Source organism: Rhinolophus ferrumequinum, chromosome X (assembly GCF_004115265.2).
Source record: "Rhinolophus ferrumequinum isolate MPI-CBG mRhiFer1 chromosome X, mRhiFer1_v1.p, whole genome shotgun sequence".
Classification (NCBI taxonomy): Eukaryota; Metazoa; Chordata; class Mammalia; order Chiroptera; family Rhinolophidae; genus Rhinolophus; species Rhinolophus ferrumequinum.
In genome coordinates this window covers 3,789,487-3,814,879 of record NC_046284.1, presented here as the reverse complement: position 1 = coordinate 3,814,879, position 25,393 = coordinate 3,789,487, and the positions used below count along the sequence as shown (strand labels likewise).

At 41.6% G+C, this 25,393-nt stretch overlaps 1 protein-coding gene across 5 annotated transcripts in view; it reads right to left on the bottom strand.

Annotated features, from left to right (window-relative positions):
- OPHN1 (oligophrenin 1) overlaps window positions 1-25,393 on the bottom strand; it is a 301,975-nt gene that overhangs the window by 134,241 nt on the left and 142,341 nt on the right. For all 5 annotated transcript variants that reach the window (XM_033108306.1, XM_033108316.1, XM_033108323.1 and 2 more), the window contains exons 6-15: window positions 24,691-24,792; window positions 21,043-21,153; window positions 18,430-18,534; window positions 17,239-17,368; window positions 15,067-15,167; window positions 11,098-11,189; window positions 7,164-7,242; window positions 5,088-5,121; window positions 4,351-4,413; window positions 3,372-3,446 (exon numbers count right to left, since the gene is read on the bottom strand). In XM_033108306.1, coding sequence (XP_032964197.1) covers window positions 3,372-3,446; window positions 4,351-4,413; window positions 5,088-5,121; window positions 7,164-7,242; window positions 11,098-11,189; window positions 15,067-15,167; window positions 17,239-17,368; window positions 18,430-18,534; window positions 21,043-21,153; window positions 24,691-24,792 — 892 coding nt within the window. The remainder of the gene's footprint in view (window positions 1-3,371; window positions 3,447-4,350; window positions 4,414-5,087; window positions 5,122-7,163; window positions 7,243-11,097; window positions 11,190-15,066; window positions 15,168-17,238; window positions 17,369-18,429; window positions 18,535-21,042; window positions 21,154-24,690; window positions 24,793-25,393) is intronic.

Genomic DNA, 25,393 nt, shown 5'->3' with positions numbered 1-25,393 from the left:
TCTGTGTTATATTTTATTTGCCAAAAAGACAGATTTTCAGGTAGGAGGAGAATGGAAGGCTTCAGTAACAACAGAAGAAAGCCGATGGTCATGCACTGTAGGAAATGTCATAGAGAAAGTAAGCTGAAGGCTGTCCGGGTTAAAAAAATAGCTGGAAGTATGCTTTGGATGGGCATAGAACACGAAACATAAGAAATGAGGAGAGGAAAAGATGAATCCTTATCCTCTTCCTCCTGGATAAGTCATGATGAGCCTACACAAAGTCAAGGGGCAAACAACTAGTGGTATGGGAATAGAGCAGGGGAGCGTGAAAAGAAGCAAGACGACTTTGAGGATCCCAGTGAGAATCCCCAGAACACATAGCATGCGAGAGGCTTACAATGAGGTTTCCCCACAGAATTATACATTGTAAGCTAGTGGAGCATCTAAGCCTATAGAATGTCCACCCCACAAAGGTAGGAAAAGCAAGTGGTATGCTCACTGTTTAACCCACAGCCCTGAGTATAATGCCTGCGTTAGCAGATACTTACTGTATTTTGCCGTGTATAATGCACACTTTTTTGCCCAAATTTGTGAGGGAAAAGTAAGGATACACAGTATACATGGGTAGTACTAATTCCGTAGCTATATAAATATTTTTACTTCTTTTATTTATGCTTATGAGTTAAAAGTGTAACTCTAGACATAAATAACGATATCCGTATGCAAAATAATACCCTGGAATACGATAATCAGTTTTGCCAAACTTATGACGAACTTATAACAATAAAGAGTTCTTGGCCTTCATGATGGGTAAATATTGTAAATTTGTTACCGGTACATAAAATTCCTTGTACCTTGTATCTGTTTTTGTGTTTTGTAAATATTTATTACATAAAATTTCTTATACCATAATGTTAAAAAATAAATGCTAAAATTCCTTTATAATACAAAAACAAGTACCTAAATGTAAACAAATAAAAATTTGAATTAAAAATTAAAATGAAACATTTCTTCCCTGAAAGTTTAGGCCAAAAACGTGGGTGCACATTATACATGGCAAAATATGGTAAATATTTGCTAAATGAATGAATAAATGAATTTCGATCATCACCAGATCTAGAATTTCTTAGATTTGGAGCAGGTATCAGGGATTACCAGTTTTATGTATAAGTTAATACTATTTGATATTATACTTATGAATATTTACACCCTTAACTTCTGCTCCATTTTTCAGGTATTCGTGAGTACTGGTATATGGAAGTTGATACTGAATAGATGCAATATGCCAACCCTCCCACTTTCCATGATATTTGAGTCAAACTGTACTGTCACGTGTGATCTGAGGGACCCATTTCAGCCCTATCGAAGCTTGTTAAAGAGTCAGTAGGATGCATAGCATGGAATTTTGTTAGCTTATAGATCAGGTAGCGACACTGGAAACAGAATTCTGAACAGTTGATCTGAGTTCAATAATTTTTCAGAGACTAACTATCCTGCGACATGTCGTCAGCTGTTTTACATATGAAAAAGTGTCCCTTAGATTATAAAATGGGATGTAAATTGGCCAAGAGTAAGATAACTTCAATTTTTCAAAGTCAAGAATGTAAAGTGATACATGAAAACAGATACTGAGGCACTAATGATGTAATCTGCATCCCTGCTATGACTGGATGCTATAACACCCTCCAATGCTAACAGGGTTGGGTTGCCAGGCCTGCAGGGTTATGGAAGGTAAGCTACACATCACAGAAAAGAACAAAAATATGTGCTTTATTCAAACTGCACCTTTCAATATTCGATTTATTCTCTGACACTTTATAAAAACTGAGCTTACCAGATAGTTTACCACCCTTCACAAAAGAAATAAGAGCAGATTTGCAGGAAGAGAAAAACAATGAGTTCAGTTTTAGACATGTCAAATGTAGGTACCTATGGAACTTCTATGCACATAGAGCTTGTGCAACAATTCCAATAATGATTCCCTCAGCCTTGGAGCTTATTGCCTTAGCCACGATCCGTTTTGTCCATTTATCAGAGTGTGCAATACAGATATGATTATTGTGATGTGTGCCATGACTATGTATGTCTGAGATGCACAGGTCCAGTGGGTAACTGGATACCTCAGTTTAAAACTCATAGGAAGATGTCTGGACTAGAGATTTTTGTGTGCTGTCAGCACGGAGGTGCTAGTAAACACACACACACACACACACACACACACACACATAGAGGGACTTCTACTGCTAGCCATGTTGGAGACTGGTACCAGACTTGCCCTCGAGTTGTAACAAACTGAGCATGGAAGTCTTGCTCAATTGAAGAGACAAAGATCAAAGTTCAGAGAGACTGAGGTAGCTAGAATTTGCAGAGCAGAGTACCAGAAAAGAGGGAACTATGCAGAGAAAGAACAACAAAAAAAATTTAGCTACACGCCCCTTGAATCTGTTGTTGAATACTAAGCCATGAGTGACTAGGATAAAACATCCATGAGACTAGGCAAAGAAACACAAGGAAGCTTTAAAATGAACAATCCCCAGAAGTCACACAGAGCTGGGAGATGTTTAAGTTCCACTTAGTAAGAATGAAGAAACACAAGAAGTTAGAACTTTGTAGTAGGGCTAAACTAGCCAGTAAAAGATACATTATATCTGTCCTAACAAGCTTTTCAAGAAGCCTGAAATGGATCAAGCTGATTCACAAATAACTACCTACAAAAGAAAATTCAACTCTTTTAAAAAACTCAACAAAATTGAAGTTCAGTAATCACGATGCCCAGCAGCCAATAAAAATTACTAGACATTAACAAAGAAAAATGTTACCCATAATGACTGATAAAAATCAACCATTAGGAAACCATGTAGAAGAAGAAACAAAAGAGGGCAAAGATAGAATTCTGGGAAATACCCAGACAATACTTATAAGGTGAAAAGAAAAAGGACCTGACAAGAGTTACCTGAAAGATAGAATACAAAATAATAGAAGAATCATAAGATTTGAGTTACAGAAGTCATGTAGGGTGAAAGTTTCAAATAGGAGGTCATGGTCAACAAGCAGATCAAGCAACACAGAGACTGAAAGTGTCCACTGGATTTCACAAGAATATACCTTCTAAGCCTAATCAGAGTAGTTCTAGTGGAGAGGCTGGGGAAGAAGCCAGATTGCAAAGGGTTTGAGGAGTAAATAAGACGTGAGAAAGAAGAGATGCTAGTCATTTCTTCAAGGGAAGAGTATCTCTGACCCAGGGTAGGCAAGTATGTGTACAGTTTATCTTTGAAAATATGTTTTTAATTCTGTAAGCTTCTTTACCCATGTCTTTTTTCTCTTACAGTCACATTTCTTCCTAATACACAAACAACTTCAAACAAGAATTATAAAATTAAAACTGTTACCAAAAAAGGCATTCAGCAGCTTCTGAACCTGAATATTGCTGCCCACGGTACGGTACAATCCCTCTGTCTTGATCCCTAGGGAAAGAAAAGCACATCAATTTTGTTTATATAGCTGGAGCTTTCATCTACCTCTGGGTAGAGAAAGTAGGTACTTACACACTGGAGTCAGTTCAAACAGGAAAGGGTCTCCCTGTTCTCTCCAGCCCTCCCCTGCAGTAGGGCAACAGTCCTGAAGCATCTCTCCAAATTACTCTCTTCATACTTTCATTTAGATAGTACCAAGCCCTCATTAATCTGAACAGAAGAGAATACACTATATAGTAAATAAAAGAATATGCTTAGGTGGGTAGCAGCAGATGGCTACGAATGGTGCTGCCATCTTGGAGAGGAGCTAGGATTTCACTGAAATAGGAAATATCAACCTTCAAGATGCCCCTGAGCATCTTGAAGAGAGGGCTGGAGTGTGGCACTCATGAAACAAAAGACCATTTTGTGCATGGAGAAATACTGAAGCAATATTTCAAAGAACAACACCTGCCCTCATCCTAAATATTCTCAGAGAAACTAAAGAGTATCATCAACCTGGAAAAATGCTGATTCCACATTTACCTGAGTTTAGCTTTGCCCCCATCAATGCTTAAACCAGTATGTACTGTGGCAGAAACTGAACTCTCGTTTATGTAGGATTACCATCAGAACACTTCTTGAGGAGTACCAGGTAGTATTTAAGCCATTTGAAGCTATTTCTCTTGAAAAGCAGGAAGCCACCAGTTATCCAAATATACTTGGGTACCGCTGGTTTGGGATTCACTGAAATTTTACAAATTGCGCCTAGCGTTCAAGGTTTATAAACAATCTTTATTCCTAAAATGGGTCCCGACCAACAGGTGACATCATTGCTACTTTCAAAAAATTGCCCCACGATAAACCCAGAGTGACCAGATTCAAACACTGCCAGGGCTACAGTTCATTATCTTACCTTTGGTCTCAATGACATTGATGCACTTTCTCACAAACTTGAAGCCCACTTCATTCAGCTCCACTGTTTCAAGCAAAGGAAAGCAGAGTCAGATCCCCTGTAACAAGCCTCACTAGCAAACATTCAATCATCATGCTAAGAGACCGCAGTGAGAAAACTAAGGGCTTGGCGGCTCATCTCCAATCACCCTTAAGTAGAAAGGTCCTTTGATTGGAGGGGCGGTGGTTCGAGTTGTTACTCCTTATATCACACAATGCTTTCAGTTAGCCCTTTGCATTATGTGTGCTTCTGCCATGAGCAACATCAAATGTGAACCATCAGGCTGGGAATGCACACAATTTCTCTCATGTGTCTGGAACAGGAAGGGGATAATGTGCTTCTTTATATTATGGCTACTACTCCCCCATAAGGTAAGATAAAGTGACTTCCTCAGTTCAATCAACAGACACGTTTAAAATATCGGTGTGCTCTGGGTGATGAACACACAGTGTGATTTATGGATGATGTGATACAGAATTGCACACCTGAAATCTATGTAATTTTACTAACAATTGTCACCCCAATAAATTAAAAATAAATTAATAAAAAAAAAGAAAAAAAATATTGGTGTGAATTTCATTCCACACAGCAGCACCCATAAACACACTAGCACCAATATCACATGTCGCTGATACGCATTTACTATGATTAGGACAGCTGGCAGTTTATAATGTCAGTAGATCAGAAATATGACTCACTTTCTTCCTGTTTCGTTATGGGGCTGTGGTATATCTACAAAAGAAGAGAAACAGAGAGAGCCATGGCTATGGTGAATACTACAGGTAAGTGTGGCAAATAATATTAAATCAAAACCAGTACGGACTCAAAGCTTTTTACAAGAAGGAAGAGTGGGCTGAACAGAATCAGTCTTGGAGCAGGTCCCTAGAAAACAATTGGGTTAACAATCCCTGAAGATGACCCTGGATTTCATACAGCTCACAGCAGCCGAACATGTCGACTTCTTAGACATTTACTTACGGAGAGTTTTGCTGGTGGAGCCAGAGAACATGCGAGAAAGGAAGTGGTTTTCTCATGCATACCTGAGTAATGGGCATTGATGGTAAAACTGAAATGTTCCCTATACCGACCTCTCATACCCCAAAGACTAATTAATCGTTTTTCTGAGGAAAGGCAAGTGTCCGTCTGAAAGAGACCCATACATTGACCCAGCATTCTCGGAGGCATTCTGAAGTGTCCTGTGATAGCTACATGAGAGACCAAAGGAGATCTCTGACTCTTGACGTCAGTCTTGGCTCCGCCTCGACCTCCTGGTGAAATCTGGGACACGTCCAGACTTGGCAATCCATACCTCTAAAATCAGCATGAGTGATGTGTACGCCACTTTAACAGCTTCTCCTTTAAAGGGAAATGCTCTGCATATTTGTGTTTGCCCATGGGTACCTCAGCGAGAGAGCTTTCTATGCTGGCCAGCCCTTGCTGCCACTTTTACAAACAAGATATTTGGGAAAAGTCGATCTTCAAAACCTGAGGGAGACAAGTTCGGGAGAGGGAGTCAAGACTAAAAGGCCTTGCAGAGCCTCGTGGCATCCTCCTAGAGAAACCTCAAAGGCATGTAATAATCAAGCTCCAGATTTGTGGGAGGAGAAAAAGGGAAGACAGGTCCAGAACACATTCCGGATGGCAGTCCTCACAACACGGCTTCTCTCCTGCTATCTTGTTGGCTGGGCTGCCATAAATGCAATCTGGGATCTGTGCAGTCCTCTTTAGGTCCCAGAGCACTGTGGACCCACAGAAAGAAAACCCTGGAATATAATCCCCCTCTTAGCAAACGTTTGCCTGAATAAAGCAAGATTAGACTGTATCGAATCCTGTTGAGTCTCAGTAGCTCTGTAGCCATCCTTCAGACTAGTTTGAAGCACCTAAAACTAAAAATTACATGATGGTTGACAGACTGGCTCACTTGATTTTTAAAGTAGCCCTGTGAGGTAGGTACAACAGAGATTATTAAAGGGATTTTACTGAAGAGAGGAAAATTGAGTCTCTGAGAGATGAAATAACTTGCTCAAGGTTATACCATTGAATGGCAGAACCAGTATCAAATTCTAGCCTTTTGAGACTCCGACACTAGGAAGCTGGTATTATTTCATATGCCACTGGAAGACACCTGCTGAGAAAATACTGAAGAGAGAAAATGCTTTTCAGTGATTTCTGACTATTCGTATTGATGTTTCCAGGATAACCACCAACCTTCTAAGGTATCGCTTGTCCTCCTGTGTAACAACAGCCTTCTACATAGAGTGGTAAATTTAGGATACAGGATGGCAATGCAGTCTCCTCCACTAGCTGTACCCTTAAAGAGAATAAGCTGACTTGGGAATGTAGACGGTGCAGCAAAACCATTTTGACTGAAATCTTAATAAATGCTGTTCACAGCCATGCCAATTATTTTCAGTCCTTCCATATGAACACATATTAATTATATAATCTGAAAAGAGGCTTAATTTTCTTTAACATCTTGTAGGCACAGCTGCATAACTTAAACTGGAGCAAGGAGCTAAGTGCCCTGGATTCTAGGCCCAGCTTTGATTCTTTCAGTGAGGGTGATCCTAGAGAAGGTCCTCCCCATGTCTAGAATTCAAGTTGCCTTACTTGTTAAACAAGAGATGTCGAATCAACAATTCCTTCTAGCTCTGAAAACACTGTGTGAAGGATATATTACCCTTTAATTGTCCTAGACTCTCTGGCACCACTAGAGGGCACTCACACACCGGGCTATGCTGCCCAAGTATTTCCCAATGTCTGAAGTCACTTACAGGCTCTTTCCCATCCATGGCCTCCATCCATAGTCTTCTGTTCGCTTCTGAAAGGGCCTGCAGAGTGATGGTTCCTGGCCTAAGGGAGAAAATAACAAGTTGAAAGCAGAAAACTCACTGAGAAAATGGAGTCTTGTGATCTAAGACCTGTCTCAGCCCTGGGAGGTGTCACACTCAGTAGGCACAAGCATTACAGAACTCCAATTTTTCAAAGTCTCTTTTACTGGGGAAAACAACAGAAAATTTAGGACAGTAACTTTGGGGACCCTGAGGAGGTGGTATCTGGCCGGCGTAATGCCAGGGTCGGGCAAGGAAATAGGAAGGCCAATGCCAAGACACCCCACTATAATATACATTTAAATTGGCCCCATTGTGCTTCAGCCAAACTGAGGCTCTCCCTGCCTCTCTCTTGGAAGCCAGCCATTTGGCCTGGGCTCTAGGGGTGAGCATGTTTATCACCAGCACATTCGTCTTCAGGAAAATGGCTTCGCTACTTCCACCATTTAGGGTGTCCAGGAGCTTCAACTGACTTAAGCAATCTTATGACTAATTAGCAACAACTCATAGTTGTTGAATGCTCACTAGGTACTGGGTCCTGTTCTATGTACTTCAGTGGTACTAATGTGTTCAATGTGCCCAGGAAGCCTATAAAGCAGGTACTACAGTAATTCCTATTTTACAGAAGGGCAAACTGAGGAACAGAGAAGTTAGCTAAGTTCACATAGTGGGTAAGTATGCAGCCAGGATTTGAACTTAGTAATTCTGGTGCAGCAGCCATGTTCTTTCTTAGGCACTACACTAGAAGGCGTCTTCAGTATGGCAGACGGCCTGAAACCCAATTTTACTCTCTTTCCTTACAGACTACCTACTTGTACCCCCGGAGGTGCCCCAAGTTGGTATACTGTGTACGGTCTTTTTAGATCTTCACAACCAAACTGGCAATTTAGGATTGACCATATTATTGCAAGTGCCTGCCTTGCTATGCCATTATGAGAAGCTTGATCCTGTCATTCCTTCTACGTTAAGATGAGACCACTCTCAGAGGCATGACATGATAGGAACAATGATGAGAGACCCTGAGAAAGTCACCGGACCTCTCTCGGTCTCAGTTCCGTTACCCATCAGGGTGTTGGAACAAACAAGCTGGGAGGTCCTTTCCAGGTGCGGTATTGTGAGATTCCTGTTCCACCTGCCCTCCCTTCTCTTACTTCATTAAAGCACTCCTTAAAAAGAAAGCTCCCAAATTATCTTCAAGCCAGATCAATTGAAAACCAGGAGCTGGCTTTGAGCACTGGATTCTTTCACGTTTACTTTTCCCTTAGAAACACCCAGCCTTTTGGATACATCTCACGGAGCAAAAACGTCTAGAAATCTGAGCAAAGACAGCTATCCAGTTGAATCCTGCAACCAAAAGGAAGTCAAGCAAGCAGGTGGGCCAGAGACATAAAAGCAGACACTGAAGACCAGATATGATATTAAAACCATTCTGGAACTCAGCTTCCCTATCCGGGAAATAGAAAATCCAGTGTGTGTCCTGGCTTGCCCTTACCAAGAAGCTGAAAGAATAAATAAGTGGCTCTTCAGGAAGCATTGGGAGATCCTGGAGTGCTACAGAAAGTCAGGTTCGAAGAACAATATTGTTATGAACAGGATGACAGGGATGAAGAGCAGTGACTCCTCGTCCAGGGTCTTCCATTAGGACCTTAGACAAAGCCTGTGCCCTCCCTGAGGTCTCAGTCAGCCTGTGGAGGAAAAGGGCACACACGGCACATCTACAGCAGATTGCAGAGGTTGAGACTCTGAGCTGTACCCGGCTCTACCGTTTTCTAGCTGCGTAATTTAAGTGACTTCACTTCTCTCCATGTCCTTGTCTTCCTTTGTGAAACAGAGATAATAACACCCCTACCTCATGTGAGTGTGGTGAGAACTAGAGGAAATTAGCACTTAAAGGGCTGAAATGGTGCTGTTGGTGGTAGTGGTGTTGTTGTTATTATTATTATTGTTGCCATTCAAACGCTGATGGGCTATGAGCCTGTGGCTTCAAATACTGGTAAGAACACTTATAAAAAGTTCTCCTCTGTTCCCAAACTAGAAAACAAGACTCACAGAGTCCTTTGCTCTGTGCCGCAGGGAACACAAGTACAAGTGCCTGACGCCTGCTGGGAAGGCCGACTGTTTCCTTTTGTCAGATTGACTAGCCAGGAAAGCAGATGTCACATCCCTCGGAAAACTCCACATGCGCAGAGGTGCCTCAGTACCTTCACTGTTATCCTTAACGCTCTATTTCACAGCACATTTATTCTGCTTATAATAGACAAGTGGATGCAATCAAAAAGCACATGGCCTTTGGAGACCGACAGACCCGGGTTAGAGCTCAGCCCTGCCACTATGTAGTGATTATGATTGAGCAAGTCAGTTAACCGTATTCCAGTACCAGTCATCTCACCTGTACAGTGGAGAGGGGATTAAACGAGGGAACATTTTTAAAAGCACCCAATATGTGGCAACTAAAATCACAGACACATCAAAACTTTGATTCCTAGGTCTAGTCTCAGAAATCCTCAGCATTCCAGGGTAGGAAAAAATACATTAGAAAATGAACAGCAAATTTACTTTCCACCATGAACCTTGCATAGCACTACGGGCAAGATGCGTAATTGTGAGTTGGTCCCAGGTCCTAACACTAGGGCCAAACTGTTTGCAACTGCTTTGAGTCTGTGGGCGTATTATTTGCAAGAAGCTTGCAAATTTAAGCTGAAAAGGGAATCTGAATGAAATTAGAGGCAGGAAATTTTCATTTCTTTTAAGCACCTTGATGCTTCTGAGCCAGAGACACTAACCGTTCATGAAAGGGGAGCCACAGCCAACAGTCATTTCCCCCTTCCTACTGGGCCTGCAGCTGCCGGCAAAATGAGTGACAGCCTCACGTTTACCTGTAGCAGTGTTTCTCATCACAGCCGTCTTTGATCGGGACCATTCATTTTAAACCAAAAACTCCTATAGATTCACAAACAGAAATTTAAAACATAACAACCCCCTCAAAAGCGTCCTCATCTCTCAGACAAATCTTTCTGATTCCAGTTACTGATAGTTTTGTTCATATGATATTGTACTAATTCTGCCTTCAAGTTCCTTTCTAGTAATATGATCATTTTGTTTGATTCTATTGTATTACCGAGTGCCTAACACATAGAAACAACAGACTGAAAAGAAATATAGAAACACCTTTATTCACTGGATTTTGGATCAACTTCCCACCTATATAACATGCTAAAGTAATTGCAAATGTTCTCCTTTTAAAATGTAAACATTAAACTCCCATCTAATAAAATTGTGCATGCTTAGAAAATAAAAAGAAGGCACTGGAGAGAAACAAACGCTGTCAAGTCCGAAGTCTGTAAGCCTTAGCTGAAATTGGAAAGTTGATAATCAATCTATTTCCACTTTACATAAATATGTGCAAAATAGGGAAATTCTGTATGATGCTCCCACCAAGTAGGTGAAAAAAACTCCCCAGTCCCACTGCCATCCTCCATCCCACCTACCTCCCCTTAAAAGTGAGTTCTAATTAACTTGTTCTTGTATGTTATAGTAGGAGATTAAAATAAAATAAAGAAGGACTTTTGTTATCCTTCTTTGCAACATCATCAAACGCTAATCTTTGGCATCTCTGAGAGAACAAAATGTGAGGAATGACTTTTTCTATGTGGAGCAGATGACGCAGAGCTGATTGAAACACGCATAGAGAGAGCCAGTGCTGGGCCAGGTCTAACAGGGACCCCTGCGGAAGGGCAGCCAGAAGAGCCAAACAACAATGTCGTGAATGGATTTATTCATTTGCATCAACAAGAGCTGACAGAGGAAAACAAGAGACCTACACGCGCTCAACACCTGGCTCACGGGGACACTGCCAATTCACACCAGCACAGCTTACCTTTCATTCGTTTCTATGTCAAAACAGAACCTCTTGTCAATAGACTCCGTCTTCCTTCTCACGCAGTACTTCAGGGTTAAGTCCAAGGGCCCCTGATACAAGAGAAGGATTAATAGCCAATTTGGAAAGAAATGCACAGAAGCCTCTTCTGCCTCCCGCAGTGTCCTCAGTGTCACTTGGAAGGCAGCTGTCAGGGCAGCAGGGGTGATGTGTAACATCACTGTGAACCCTGGCCCTTCAAACGGTGGTTGCAGCAAGAATCAATGAATGGCTGAGACCAGGAGAAAATACTCAAGTGGGCCATCACTCCTTTCCAAGTGTGGCTGATTAAATAGGAAGGTCACTACACATTGTGGAAGGGGAGTGTAGGAGAAATGGGCTGCCCAAATGGCATTAAGTGTGCAGAATAAAATTTTCATGAGACTTCTAGGTCGGGAGGCTGCAATGGGTAAGTGGCTTTCTCTGCAAGGCGTTCTTCCATTAGAGTGGCAGATGGAGGAGGGGAGACAAACAGTTGTGCTCCACAGCTCCAGACTCTTGAGGATGACAGGATTGCAAAAGCAACTTCTCCAAGAATAGTGCAGAGGTAGAGAACATAAGCCAATGTGTGTATTAGTGAAGGTGGCATTTGGTATTTTGCATGTGCGAGATAGTGTGGTCTGCCTTAGTCTTGTGGGCACTGAACAAGGCCATTGGAATCCACTGTGTCTACAGATTAAAATTTCTGTCTATTATCTCAACAGAGACAATGTGGGACAGGAAGGAGAAATAATGTTAATCGATCACGTACTAGGTGCAGCATACGACACTGGGTATTTTCAAACCAACTTTCTTCATAACAACCCTTGCAGGGAAGTGGAGCTCAGAGGTAAAATGACTTACCCAAAGTCACCCAAGTTGGTATAGTGGAAATAGCAATAAACTAGAAATCTTAAAACCTGGCGCCTTGTCTCAGTTGTGCCTTTTACTAGCTATGTGAGCCAGGGAACATCATTTTCACATCTGAATCGTAACTTCGCAGTCTATTAAATGGGAATAACACTACCCACCTTGTTGTCTGAGATTCAGAAACAATGCCCAAGTGCCAGGTCTAAGCCTAAGCACTATGCCATCCAAACTGGCCCATACAGCTGCTCATCCACTACTTCTCTCTCACTGGCACACTTGAACCCTGAAGGCCTATCCTTTTGCTGCTCCTGCACTATAAAAAACTCAACTCAAAATTCATCCTTTAATCTGCCTTCCCCACCCCAACACTTAGGAGATTGAGCGTCATTGGTCTTTCAAGATAAGAGTACTTAACAAGTGCATCATGCGCTCACTATCCCTCTTTAAACTCTCAACTCCCTCAGATTTGGTGGCATCGCAGCTCAGGGGCTTAGGCCCTGCCCACCACTCCAGGCTCACCTCCAGGCAACCCGTCAGTTTTATGTGCCATCTGTGCAAAACTACTTGTATTCTCACACTCATCATGCCCTTTCACGATTCCATAACTCTGCATGTACTGTTTCTTCCACCTGAAATGACTTTCTCTATAGTCTTTGCCTGCATAAACTCTTACCGGCTCTAGAAACTGCAGTTCAACTTCAATTTCCTCCAAAATCACCCACAATTCTATTAAAGCTTCCTGTTTTCATGTCTGATTTCCCTACTTGCCTGAGAACGCCTTAAGGACATGGGAAGTGTCTTATTTATCTTTACATCTCTAGAAGCTGGCAAAGAGTTAGTGCTCAGTCAATGTTCACAGTGCCACTTTTCTGATAAGGAAAATGACACTGGGCAACAAGTCATTTAGTCAAGATCAAAAAGCGAGTAGGCCACAGAGCTAGGATTTAAAACCAGTTCTCAAGACTCAAAATGGAGTGCTCTTTTCCTCTTAGCACAAATGCCTGACGGGGAAGGGATGAGAATCTGATAAAACAGTGCTTGGGAGGGCGATGCGCCAAGTGACCAGCAGAACAAATAGTGGTCGATAGGCTGAACGAGTAGGGAACAGCGAGCGCTAAGTGTCCTAGTGCTGAGGAGGGCTAATTCCTCCACTTGCAAGTTTGGCTAACCCTAATTCACAGTGCTGCTGGGAAAGTAACGAGGCGTGTGACATGTCACTTTCTGTGTACACCACAGCGCCTGGCACACAGCAGACATTCAACACAGTGGCTTTTCACCATGTTATTATTTCTTCTTATTATTAGTTCACTTATATTTATATTTTTTGCCTTTCTAAAATACAAACTAGTAATAGGAACTAAATCAGAGAACTGACAAGGGACCATTTCCAACTCCAATTTAGGGCAATTCAAGTAACTACTTCCACCCCCTCTTCCACGGAAAGGGAAGACCAAGTTCCTCTTTCTGTTCCGTTAGGAATCCCATATTAAAACTGCTTAGGCTGACATGACTGCACTTTTGCAAGCAGCCACTCAATGAAAAGGGAAGAGCGGCAAAAACGAAAAGGAGTGCTTGCTGTCAGCTGCTAGAAGGATATGAAAGTGGCATCTGCTGCCTCTGTCTTGAGCTTTGTAGTAGGCACCTCTGAGCAGGACAGAGAGGGCTTCATCAGCTTACTGTCTATGAGAGGAACTTTAACGTTTGGATTTGGAGAGTAATGTGTGTATAAAAAGGAAAGGAAGAGACGGCAGAACATGGTTGCTTATAAGGCCTTGCCAGACACATCAGCTAAGTCTGGCAGAACTGGGACAAGATAAATCTACTGGAATCATACTGAAAGGTGCTTTGGCAATAGGCAGACTGGAAACTAAGGAGAGTTTTGGAGTCATAAACGAATAACCAGCCCACATAGCAGCATGGCTGAGGATTCTAAAAACCCCATTTGATACGCTTCGGCATGCATCCCACCCCCAATCCATATTCAAAGCAGAGTGGCAAAACTTGTGGCTAAAGACCCAAAACAGGTGTTTTCAAAAGACTACCACTAAATGTCAGTCTTCTCTCATTTCCTATGAACAAGACACACAGGACAGCTCTTCCATGACAAGTACCAGCAATAGAGAAAAATGGGCCAAATTTTCTCCAAATTCCTGCCTACCTAAATTCAGTCTTCAGGCACACAATGTTCACTCCTAACAAGTGAACATTGTTTCACTTTGCAAACAATTTGTAAAGAATGAAAATCCTTAAAAACCATGTGCCAAGCCTGTCTGAGCCGGAGACAGTTAAAAGGACACATTGAAATACTTCAGAATATGAATAGCCTGTCTAACAGCTTTCATCTTAAGAAAGCCTCGTGTGTGTGTGTGTGTGTGTGTGTGTGTGTGTGTGTGTGTTCCCCAAACTCCTACAAACACAGGCAAAAGCGGGATGACAAAATAAATGCTTTGGCTGCATGGTCTAACATAACATAACACACAACATATCATAAAACATAACATAACATAACGTATGAGTTTCTTCCAGGCAAGTAAACTGTCTTCTCAGTGTGCTAAACTCATCTTGCCATTTTGGGGAGTGGGGAGAGGTTTGGAGGATGAAGAAGAAGCAGTGACTGCTTAAAGGTATTTGAGTATTACAGACTGTGGGGTACAGGTTATTCCAACTTTAGACACTCTTTTTAAAAAGAATTTGGGACAGTGATTTCTATTTTGAACACTTGCTATTTAAAGGAATCCTACAGTAAGTAGAACCTTTTTTAAAGCAAGTGGTACACTCCTCCCCCAATTCACCCATGTTTTTGCAAATTTTCTTTGTACAATGTGACAGGCACTTGTAATAATGTAGTAAGTACTCTGAGAGAGTGCGGGTAGGTTCAGAAGGGTTGACGTACTTAACAGACTGCTTTCACTCACTGAGTAGTATTTGGCGCAATGCAAACCTATGCCAAGGAGACACATGAAGTGACAGACTGCACATGGCAGTGACAGACTTCTTCTCTAACACTAGGTCAGCATCTACCCTTTGCTGAGATGCAGTCACAGATGCGCATGAGAAAATGTGGCACACAAAACAACTGACCTGCTTAGCACCTGGCTTCTGCTCCATAGGTGTCATGGTGAGCGTCTTGGTCTCTTTCTCATACTGGCAGTAGTATTTCACCCAGGATATTCCCAAAGCCCCTACAAAAACAGACACAGGTAAGCTGGCAAATTCAGTTTTGGCTTCCTGGCCATCCCATCCCTAAGATGGAAGCTGTACACAGCTTGCTGTCGAGGTCATGCTCCAGACCCAGTCCTCCCGTTCCCGAGCTCCAGCCATACAGGGTCACCTGCCTGGTGTGCACATGGACAGCCTAACCCTCATCATCTGCTTTCACATCTGCTCTGACTGCTCCAAAACCCTCACCTTGCTGTGTTCCTCTACACACCCCATTGCATGAGCTGGAAATATCTAGTCTTCCGCTCCCACTGCCTTGTAATATGGCCCGTTAGACTGGTGGTTGGCTTCTGTCCATTCCAGCCCCTAAATATCTCTCCTTCAGTTGTCTTCTCCTCTCCAGTCCTTCTGAAACTGACTTAGTTCAGAATCCTATTGCTGACTTAATTTGTTGATTCCATGTAATTTATAACCCAAATTTGAGACATATTAAGAGTGAAACGGCACTATTAATAATTACATCAGCACAGTGTGTGTAAACCAGGACTGTTCTTGGCAAACCAAGGCCCTACAGACACACTACGTCCTTGCACACCTCTGCTCCTTTACTCATGCAGTGGTATACACCTGGAATTTTCTTTCCCCTTTTCTTCACCTGTCAAGATCTCACTCATAATTCAAGTTCCAGTTCAAATGTCACTTCCTCAGTGAAGCCCTCATGCATATGTCCCAAATGGGTGCTCAACATATTTCATTATAATTCTTGATATACTTGTCTGTTTTCCTCGTCAGATTGTGCACTGCTCGAGGGCAAAAACAAAGGCTGATCCACATTTTTGTATAATACAGAATGACCCAGTCCAAAATGTCAATATTGCTGACACTGAGAAATCCTGCAATGCAGAACTGAAGGGATGAAGCTGACACATGAAAGAACACACACATCTTTGAAAAACATCAGAAGTTAATCGCTTTAGAGCCAGGGGTGTCCAAACTTTTTTCAACATTTTTCACCAAGGGCCGTATGCGGTAAAATACACAAATAGCCAGGCCACTCACTCAAGGTGAAGTACGTATTGCCTCACCTGGTTTATTTAAGTAAACTAAATATATTTTTGGAATTTGCTGCGGGCCAATTAACAATGGATTGTGGACCGCAGTTGGCCCGCGGGCCGCAGTTTGGACACCCCTGCTTTAGAGGAAGAAAGCAAGACAATATCACTTCTGCAATACCATGCTTTCTGGATTCCAGTGGTTTCTGCCACTGGTAACTTCTGGGTAGCCTCCTGTGCCTACGCCCCAGGTAGAATAATTCTGGGCAGGGCCTGAAATCACAGGGTCATAGTTCCTAAGGAAAATCATACCACACACATAGGCTTGTATAATGTAATTAGGAGGCAGGAAACTTGGGCCATGTGCAATATTCAGTGATCAGCTAAGTTAATTAACCCACTTTCCTGGGTTAGCAATGAGCAACTGTCTTGCCCACTGAAATCACGATGGACGTTTAGTGCTTAAGGGCAACCATGTAATCCTAAGGCAGTGGAACGTATAGGGTTTCGTGGCAGGAGCACAGATTTGGGCATTTTACAGACCCGACTTTACTCTTAGGCCTGCTATTTGGCAGTTGGGTAACTTTCAACTGGTGACCTCTCTAAGCTTCAGAGACCTCATGTGTAAAATGGATATGATGAGGTGGTTTTGAAGATTAAATGAGATACTGTATATTAAGCATTCAGCACCATGCCCGGCACACAGTAAGTGGAATAAATACTATTTTCCTACCTTCTATCCCCTACCTCTCTTTTTGCCCCAAAGAGCATCGAAAGGATTAAATAACTACCAATCCCCACTTTGAATCTCAGATAAGACCCGAGGTCTTATCATCTCAGAACCTTTATAAGACAAATCTATAACCTCCCCCTCCAATTTCTCCTTCCTTCTTATTTTCACTATTCGCAGGAAGCTCTCCAAAGAGGTGTAGCTGTCAGGGGTCTTGAGCAATATGGGTGCCCAGAGTTTGGAAAAACCAAGTGGCAGTAGGTGCCAGCCTACTAAAACCCAGTGGGTCTCCCTGTATTGTATCTCACACACATTTCTCTTGCGTATAGAGATAGCCTTCAATGGTTGGCTGTCCTGGAAGTTTGCATGTCTGGGGAGCCTCTTTCATCCTTTTCTTAAGTTCTTCCATCTCTTCCCGGGTACTGGAGAAATGATTTCTTGTCTGCAAAGACATTATCATCATCACCATCATCATAAATAAGCATTTTTTTTTTTGGCCAGAGACCCACAGTATTCTCGGCTTTCATCATGTGTTACAACATAGCAAAAACAAGTGTTGAATGTCATAGTGACCAAAAAATGATTTTATGGAGTTTAACAGTACTAAAGACTAACAGGGAAAAAAATATAAATAGCAGTGTACCCATAAAACCACATTTGGGGAATTTTTGTTTTCTAATGGGAATCACACAAACCTGCAATAAATAAGGGCTCTTAGAATTCTGAGCATGAGACTGACCGCTGCTGCACAAAAAAGGAAACTATGGAGAAGGTTCCCAAAGATAACATTATCATGGCACCTTCTAAGTTCGTCCTCAAGTAAAGTTACTGCCTACCTGACTCTGAATCTAATTTGGCCACCGGGATAAAATGTATGAGAAGGTGCTCTCTTGGAAGATATGTCAACAGAAAACTTGTGTTTCCATAATCACGAATAACAAAAGCTAATTTTAAGAAGTAATGTTTGAATACTACACAGCTAAAACACAATGGCAAAACACCCTTAGAAATGTGGGTATGAAAATCATTAAAAGTCCTTAGTGTTTAGTCTCAGGATTGTGACATGGCAGCGAAAACAGTGATCTCGGCCACCCTATCTAGTCGGGCCCACTGTACTCATCCTGCAAATGAGTTCACCGTGTGTATGCATACAAAGGCTTGTTGTTAAACTCAGGCTCATCAAGTTATACTTGAGGAAGATGCAAGTGAGAAACCCGGTTAGAGGAACACTTTGTAAAATCAGCAGAAGGTAAAGGCTCTCGCATTCCAATGAAGAGTGCCCAGGGGAAAGGGTGGGTTTAAACAACAGTCAACCTCAAAACAGGGAAGAGCTAATAGTGGAAGAGAAGAACAGTCCAGTATACTGAAATATTTACGATCCACCCCAATGTGTCCTTACAAATTGGCTGGGGTGCAATAACCAACAATTCCAAGGTCAAGGTCATCAGGGCTTAAATCCAATGGCAATGCAGAGACGGATGAAAAACCCCCATGCAAACTTACATTCTGCAAGCTGAGCTGGAGTTGCTGTTTGTACGGGAGGAAATCCTGTGTGAGTTCTACCGTCAAGCTGTTGGAAATGAAGAGGCTATGAAGAAAGGCCAAGACCTAGGGAAAATGTGTAAAAATAACTTCATCATCTGCACCTTCGCATTGATCAAATATAGAAAACAGAAGCACAGAAAAGAAATTCCACACACTGTTTACCCAGGATAGTCTTAAAAGCAGTCATGCAAACAAACACGTCTACACATAGCTATTGTCTTATTAGGTTAAACATTTACACTGAACTCAGTTCCAGAAAATAAGAATTACTGATGGATTTATTCATTCCGATCCTTTTCAGATAGCATATAAAACCATTCATAATTTGGACATTATGAAGATAGACTGTCTTTTCTCTCTACACCCTCAGGACTGGCAGAGTTGGTATTCAATAAATACTTCTTGAATCAATAGATAACTAAATGGATAAATAAATGAAGTCAGAATCTATACCTTTATGAAGACTACCATAATGCTAACTGATCCGAGGACCCTGAACTCAATTTCAAATCAGAAGTGTTTTCAGGAGGTTGTAGAACAGGACATGCAAATGATCAACAAAGTACTTTGTTAATGTCCAAAATGTTTAACCCCATTGAAAATCATATATACATACATAAAAACAAAAGAAAATATTCCTTTCATCTATCAAATGCAAACATTTAAAAAAATAATGCTCAATGCAGGCAACAATGAAGTATAAGAAGTAGTAAAAATTGCTCTATTGTTTTAGAAAGTAAACAGGTGAGCACATACAAATATGCACACATAGTCCATATGGTATATATACCTACATATATATGTATACATAAACACATATAAAAACTATGCACATACACACATGTGTATATGCTATACGTGTGTGTGTGTACACACACACAGTAGTATACACAATCTTCCTGTGTTTTTCCCATCTCGGGAAATGACAACACACTCACTCAGTCAATAAGCTACAAAGTAAAGAATCATACCTGATTTCTCTTTCACTCACACCTCAATCCAATAATACATCAATAATTCCTGTCAGGTTTGCTTCCAAAATATATCTCTCACCCAGCCATTCTTTTCTATTTCCACCGCCACTCCCCTAACCAAAACCAACCTCTTCTCTTGCCTAGACCAGTGCAGTAGGCTCCTAACTGGTTTTCCCACTGCCAGCGTGGGCCTCTTCCAAGCATTCTCCACAGGACAAATCAGCTCATGACATATCCTGTTTAACAACCGCGAGCAGTTTCCCACTGCACTTAGACTAAAATCCAAACCCCTTAGCATGCCTACAGGTCCTATGCCTTCCTTTTAGACACTGTTTGCTGCCACTCTCCTTTTATGTCACCAGTATCTAAAGGCACTCATCTTTTCATTCCCTAAGCACACTATGCTTTCCTAATTTAAGGACTGTGTATATGTGTCTTTCTGTGCCCGGAACGTTCTTTCCCCATTATTGAAATTGCCTCATCTTCTCTTTCTTTGGATCTTAAATGACACTTTCAGAGGTCCTCCTTGACTACCAGATCAAAAGCAGCTGCTTTTGTCTTGTCCTTTGTTTTAGCCCTTATCACAACTTACAGTTATTTTGTTTACGTGTATCCTTCCTTCCCTTCTGTCTACCCCATGAGAGTGTAGTACTCATAAAGACAGAAATGAGTCTGTCTTGTTCACTATAGGATACACAGTGTTTAGCACAGTGCATGGCACATAATAGAAGCACAATAAATGTTTATTGGATAAATGAAGAAATACTCGTTCGCACATATACATAAACAGATACATATAAATGTGAGCACAAATAAACATGTACACAGATATATGGGCTCGTGTGCAACATATACACATGTGTATACACACATGCACACAGGTGTACACACACCCACACCTACAAGTACATGGGCACACATAGAGAATTATAACAGAGAATATGGAAAGAAAATGCCACAATATTAACAGTGATTATCTCTGTAGGGGGGATTTGTTGTTTTGTTTTTCCAATAATTTTTTTTCTAACTTTTCTGCAATAGAATACATTTTTTTAATAAAAAAGAAAGTTGTTATAAAATTCAACATAGTTGTCAAATCAAAACACGTCATCATTTATAATAAACTAAGGAGATTTAAGTGGAAAAAACTAAAGAAGATAGAAGTAAAAATCGTAGAATGTGAAGTCACTGAGTGCAAGGGACTTGAGTTCCTAGCACAGTGCCTCGTATATAATAGGTATTTTCAAAGGCTCTATCAAAGCATGAGAGGAAGGAAAAGGGGAAAATGAGGTCAAAGGAAGGGTGATAGGGAAATTGAGGGAGTGAAAGTAGGAGAGAGAAGGGAAAGAGAAAGAAAGAAACATCATAGCTACAGAGAGAAAATGGGGGAAGAAGGCAGAGGGAAGGGTGAGAAAGAGTAAAAGAATATTAGTGAGAAAGCAAAAATAATACAAGCCAGCAAGTCTACTTTCTTGAGATTCATTATTACAACTATCTTTCACATTCTTTGAGATTGCAATTATATGATCAAAGTTTCCCACATTTACCAGGCATTTGGTGACTATTTCTAGACCATTCATCAACAGATAGAACTTACCGGCTCCACAATATTGAACTTCTTGGACTCCTGAACTTCCTGGATTTGATAAACGTAATCAAGGGAAGACTCGAAAAAATTGTGCCTCTCCTTGTCCACCTGCAGGTCTGCCTGTAGAAGAAGGGTATCAAATGTCACAAATCTGCATAGTCATTCATGCAAGTCAGTGCTTATGGACTCAACAAAATGCTAGCGATAGAGAAGAATTTAGCCACCAACTACTGATCTTATCCCTTTATTTTTACAGATAGAACATGAAGCCAAGAGATAAAAAGTGACTGATGCAAGACTTCTAGTTCCTGCTCCTACAAGTAAAAGCTTGAAAGTTATCATGCCTATGCTCACACACACAAAAAAAGCTAAACAATTCCTCTTAGATTCATCAATTCCTCTTAGAGTTGGAGTCAGAAGGAAAACCTATGCCTCAAAAATTGCACAGACAGTTGAAAATGGAGAATCGGAGCATATCTGAGCAGAAGCTTGTTGCTACAGCCAATATCAGATTTTATTTAAGAAGAACTCTCTAGCAGGTCCAACATGGTGGCATAGATAGACGTTGAGCTTGTCCTCTCCCAGGAACACATCCTACGTATACCTGTATTTACAATTCCTCCTGAGAGACAACTGTAATCTAACTGAACAGCTTCTGCACAACAAGCGCGAGAAAGAGACCACATAGAGAAGGTTGAGGAACCACGAGGGTTCGCTATCCACATGCTTGGGCAGAGTGCTCTAGCACACCGCCACCCAACGCTCCTGGAGCTAGATCCAACAGAAACAAGAGGGTGCCACAGCGTGCAGAGAGGGGGAGCCTCTGCCCAGAGACTGACCCAGTGGGTATGGCAGGATGCTGCTTCGCCAACTGGGTTGCGCATGCAAGTGGGGCTCACCCACCTGGAGAGAGTGCGGAGCTGGCAAAGCATTGTGGGACCGGCCTGCAGGGCTACCCTATCCAGAGGAAGTATAGAGATATTGGGGCGCTACTGTGTGCTCATGTAGTGTTGCCCCTCCTGGAGAGAGTGTGGACCTAGCAAATGGCTGCAGTACCCACACACTGAACTGCCCCATCAGAGAAAGTGTGCAGATAGCGGGGCACGTGGGGCTGCTCTGCCCCAAGAAATCACAGAGCTAGCAAAATGTTGCAGTACCCACACACAGGGCTGCGCAATGCGGAGTGAGTGGCGTGATGCTGTGCATGCACGCAGGGCTGCCCCGCCTGGAGACAGTGCAGAACTAGCAAAGTATGGCTGTGTGCACACATGAGGCTGCCCGACCTGGAAAGAGGGCAGAGCTAGCAGAGGGTTGAGACAAGCATGCAATCATGTAGAGCTGCCCGACCCAGGCGGTGCTCTCATAAGCAACAATTAAAGCAACAGGGCATGCCAGGTGCACAGAACAGTCCGTTCTACATCAGGCAACCCCACTCAAATTAGAAAGACAAGGAAGCACACACACACCTGACTGGCCCACTGAGATTCCACTCCTTCAGGCCAGGTGACACACAGTCATTGCAAGTGCCCACCCCAACTACAACAGGCCTGCCAAACCATTCAACACACAGTCTACACAGAGAACACTTTTTCAAGACTGAGAGATAACAACTCCATACAACTCAAAGGAACAAATACAGAAAAGTCAAACAAAATGGGGAAACAGAAGAATATTCCACAAGTGAAGGAACGAGAAAAAAACTGCACAGAAAAAGCCTAAAAAATGGAGATAAGTAATTTTCCATACAAACAATTCAAAGAAAAAGTCATCAGTATGCTCATTAAACTTGAGAATAGAATAGAGGAACTCAGAGAATACTGGAACAAAAAAGATAGGAAATGTAATAAAGAAAGAGATGAAATATACAATAATTCAAGAGAAGCATACATGAGAAGGAATCGATAGCAGCTTAGTTAATACAGAAGAATGGATTAGCAGCCTGGACAACAAAATAGTGGAAATCACCCAATCACAAACAAAATAAGAAAATCATTTTTTAAAAACTAGGATAGTATAAGAGAGCTCTAGGATATCATCAAGCACCCTAACATTCATATAATAGGGATTCCAGAAAGAGGAAAGAGAAAGGGACAGAAAGAATATTTGAAGAAGTTATGGCAGAAAACTTTCCTAATTTGGGAAAGAAACTAGACATCCTGTCCAAAAAGCACAAAGAATTCCAAACAAGATGAACCCAAAGAGGCCCACACCAAGACAGACTGTAATTACATGCCAAAAGTTAAGCATAAAGAGACAATCAGAAAGGCAACAAGAATAAAACAAGTCACATACAAGGGAAACCCCATAAGGAAGTAACCAAAATATACCTTAAGACAAATGAAAATGAAAACACAGCAACCCAAAATATATAGGACACAGCCAAAGCAGTTCTGAGTAGGAAACTCATAGCAAAGAGGCCTACCTCAAGAAACAAGAAAAATCTCAAATAAACAATCTAACTTTACACATAAAGGAACTAGAAAAAGAAGAACAAACACAGCCCAAAGTGACTAGAAGGAAGGAAATAATAAAGATTAGAGCTGAAATAAATTAAATAGAATCTAAGAAAAGAATACGAAAGATCAACGAAACCAAGAGCTGGTGTTTTGAAAAGATAAACAAAGTTAATAAACTTTTAACCAGGCTCATCAAGAAAAAAAGAGAGAGGACCCAAATAAATAAAATCAGAAATGAAAGAGGAGAAGTGACAACTGACACCACAGAAATACAAAGGATTATAAGAAAATACTAGGAACAATTATATGCCAACAAACTGTACAACCTGGAAGAAAGGGATACATTCCTAGAAATATAAAATCTTTCAAGACTGAGTCAAGAAGAAACAGAAAATCTGAACAGACCGATAAGTACTAACAAAATTGAATCAGTAATCAACAAACTCCCAACAAACAAAAGTCCTGGACCCGATGGCTTCACAGGTGAATTTTACCAAACATTCAAAGAAGAATTAACACCTACACTTCTCAAATTGTTCCAAAAAATCCAAGAGGAGGGAAGGCTCCCAAGCTCATTTTATGAGGCCAGCATTACCCTGATTCCAAAGCCACATAAAAGACATTATGAAAAAAGAAAACTATAGACTGATATCTGTGATGAACATAGATGCAGGAGGGCAAGAAGGATGTCTCACTGTCTTTGTAGTGATGTTGCACCCAGCAAAGAGCCTGGCATGTGGTAGGCACTCACCAGACAGTGGCTTCTTAGAACTGAACTCAATGCAAATCCATGTTAGCTCCAGTCCCAGTGCAGGACAAAAAAAAAAAAAAAAAAGCTGATGTTGGAATACCTCAGAGGAGAAAAGTAGAAGATCTGTGCCTCATCTACCAAATACACTCGCATAACTGATCCTCATACGGAATCTGGAGTCAGAAACTTAGACGTGAAAGGGAGTCTGGAGATCACTGAGTACCACTCCTCCTCTGACAGACAGGGGAACTCAGACCAAGGAAGAAATACCTTATCCAAAGTCACAACGTGAGTTAGTGGAGCAGCTGGCTTGAGAACTCATGGCTCCTGAGTCCAAGGTCATGGTTCCCAGCTGAGGCAGGGTATGAGTACAGCCTTGCAATAGGAAAGTGCCACTGTTACCAAGGTATAACTGGCAATGCAAGGTAGGGACAGGCTTTTTGAACATACCTCTTGTAACTGAGATTCTTTCTTTTTGGAGGACAGATGTAAGTGCCGATCCAGCAAAGAATAAAACCTCTCGCCATCCTTTTCAAATTTCTTTTTCCGTTCCTGGACATGGGAGAGAAGGCACAGAATCAGATGTCTATAGTTTTAATTTGGTTTGCTCAGAACTGAGAATGAAGGATGCAGTGTTACGTTTCATGTGGCCAAGCTATTTCCTGGGAAGAAAAAACAAAACAAAAGAGAGTGTTTTCTTTTGCATTGGTCTCAGCAGTTACGACTTCCACAAATATAACCTTGAATCATTCCACCTACACAAAGGGCAGCGCCCACTGGTACAGCTGAGGGCTCTGGGAGCTGCTGCTCGAAGGATGACACTTCAAATGGGCCTGAATGCTCGGTGCTTTTACTTCTCCCCAATATTTTTCACGGTCATTAACTACTCATTCAAATTTTTTAAAGGAGCAAGAAGGAACACAGTAGTGAACTAAATATATGCCTTTAAAAGATTAATCTACAGTGCATTCAGACAGCCTAATAATAAGCAAAACATTTCCAAGACAATAGGAACCTGGACTGCCTCTGTGAATGGTGAGTTCTTTGGAATTTTTTAAGCATTTACTCCTGCATATTAAAAGATGATGTGATAGATGAGGAAAAACTCCTGAAAGGTTAGCTGGAAAGCAAGAGTTGAAAAACTTTAGGAGGA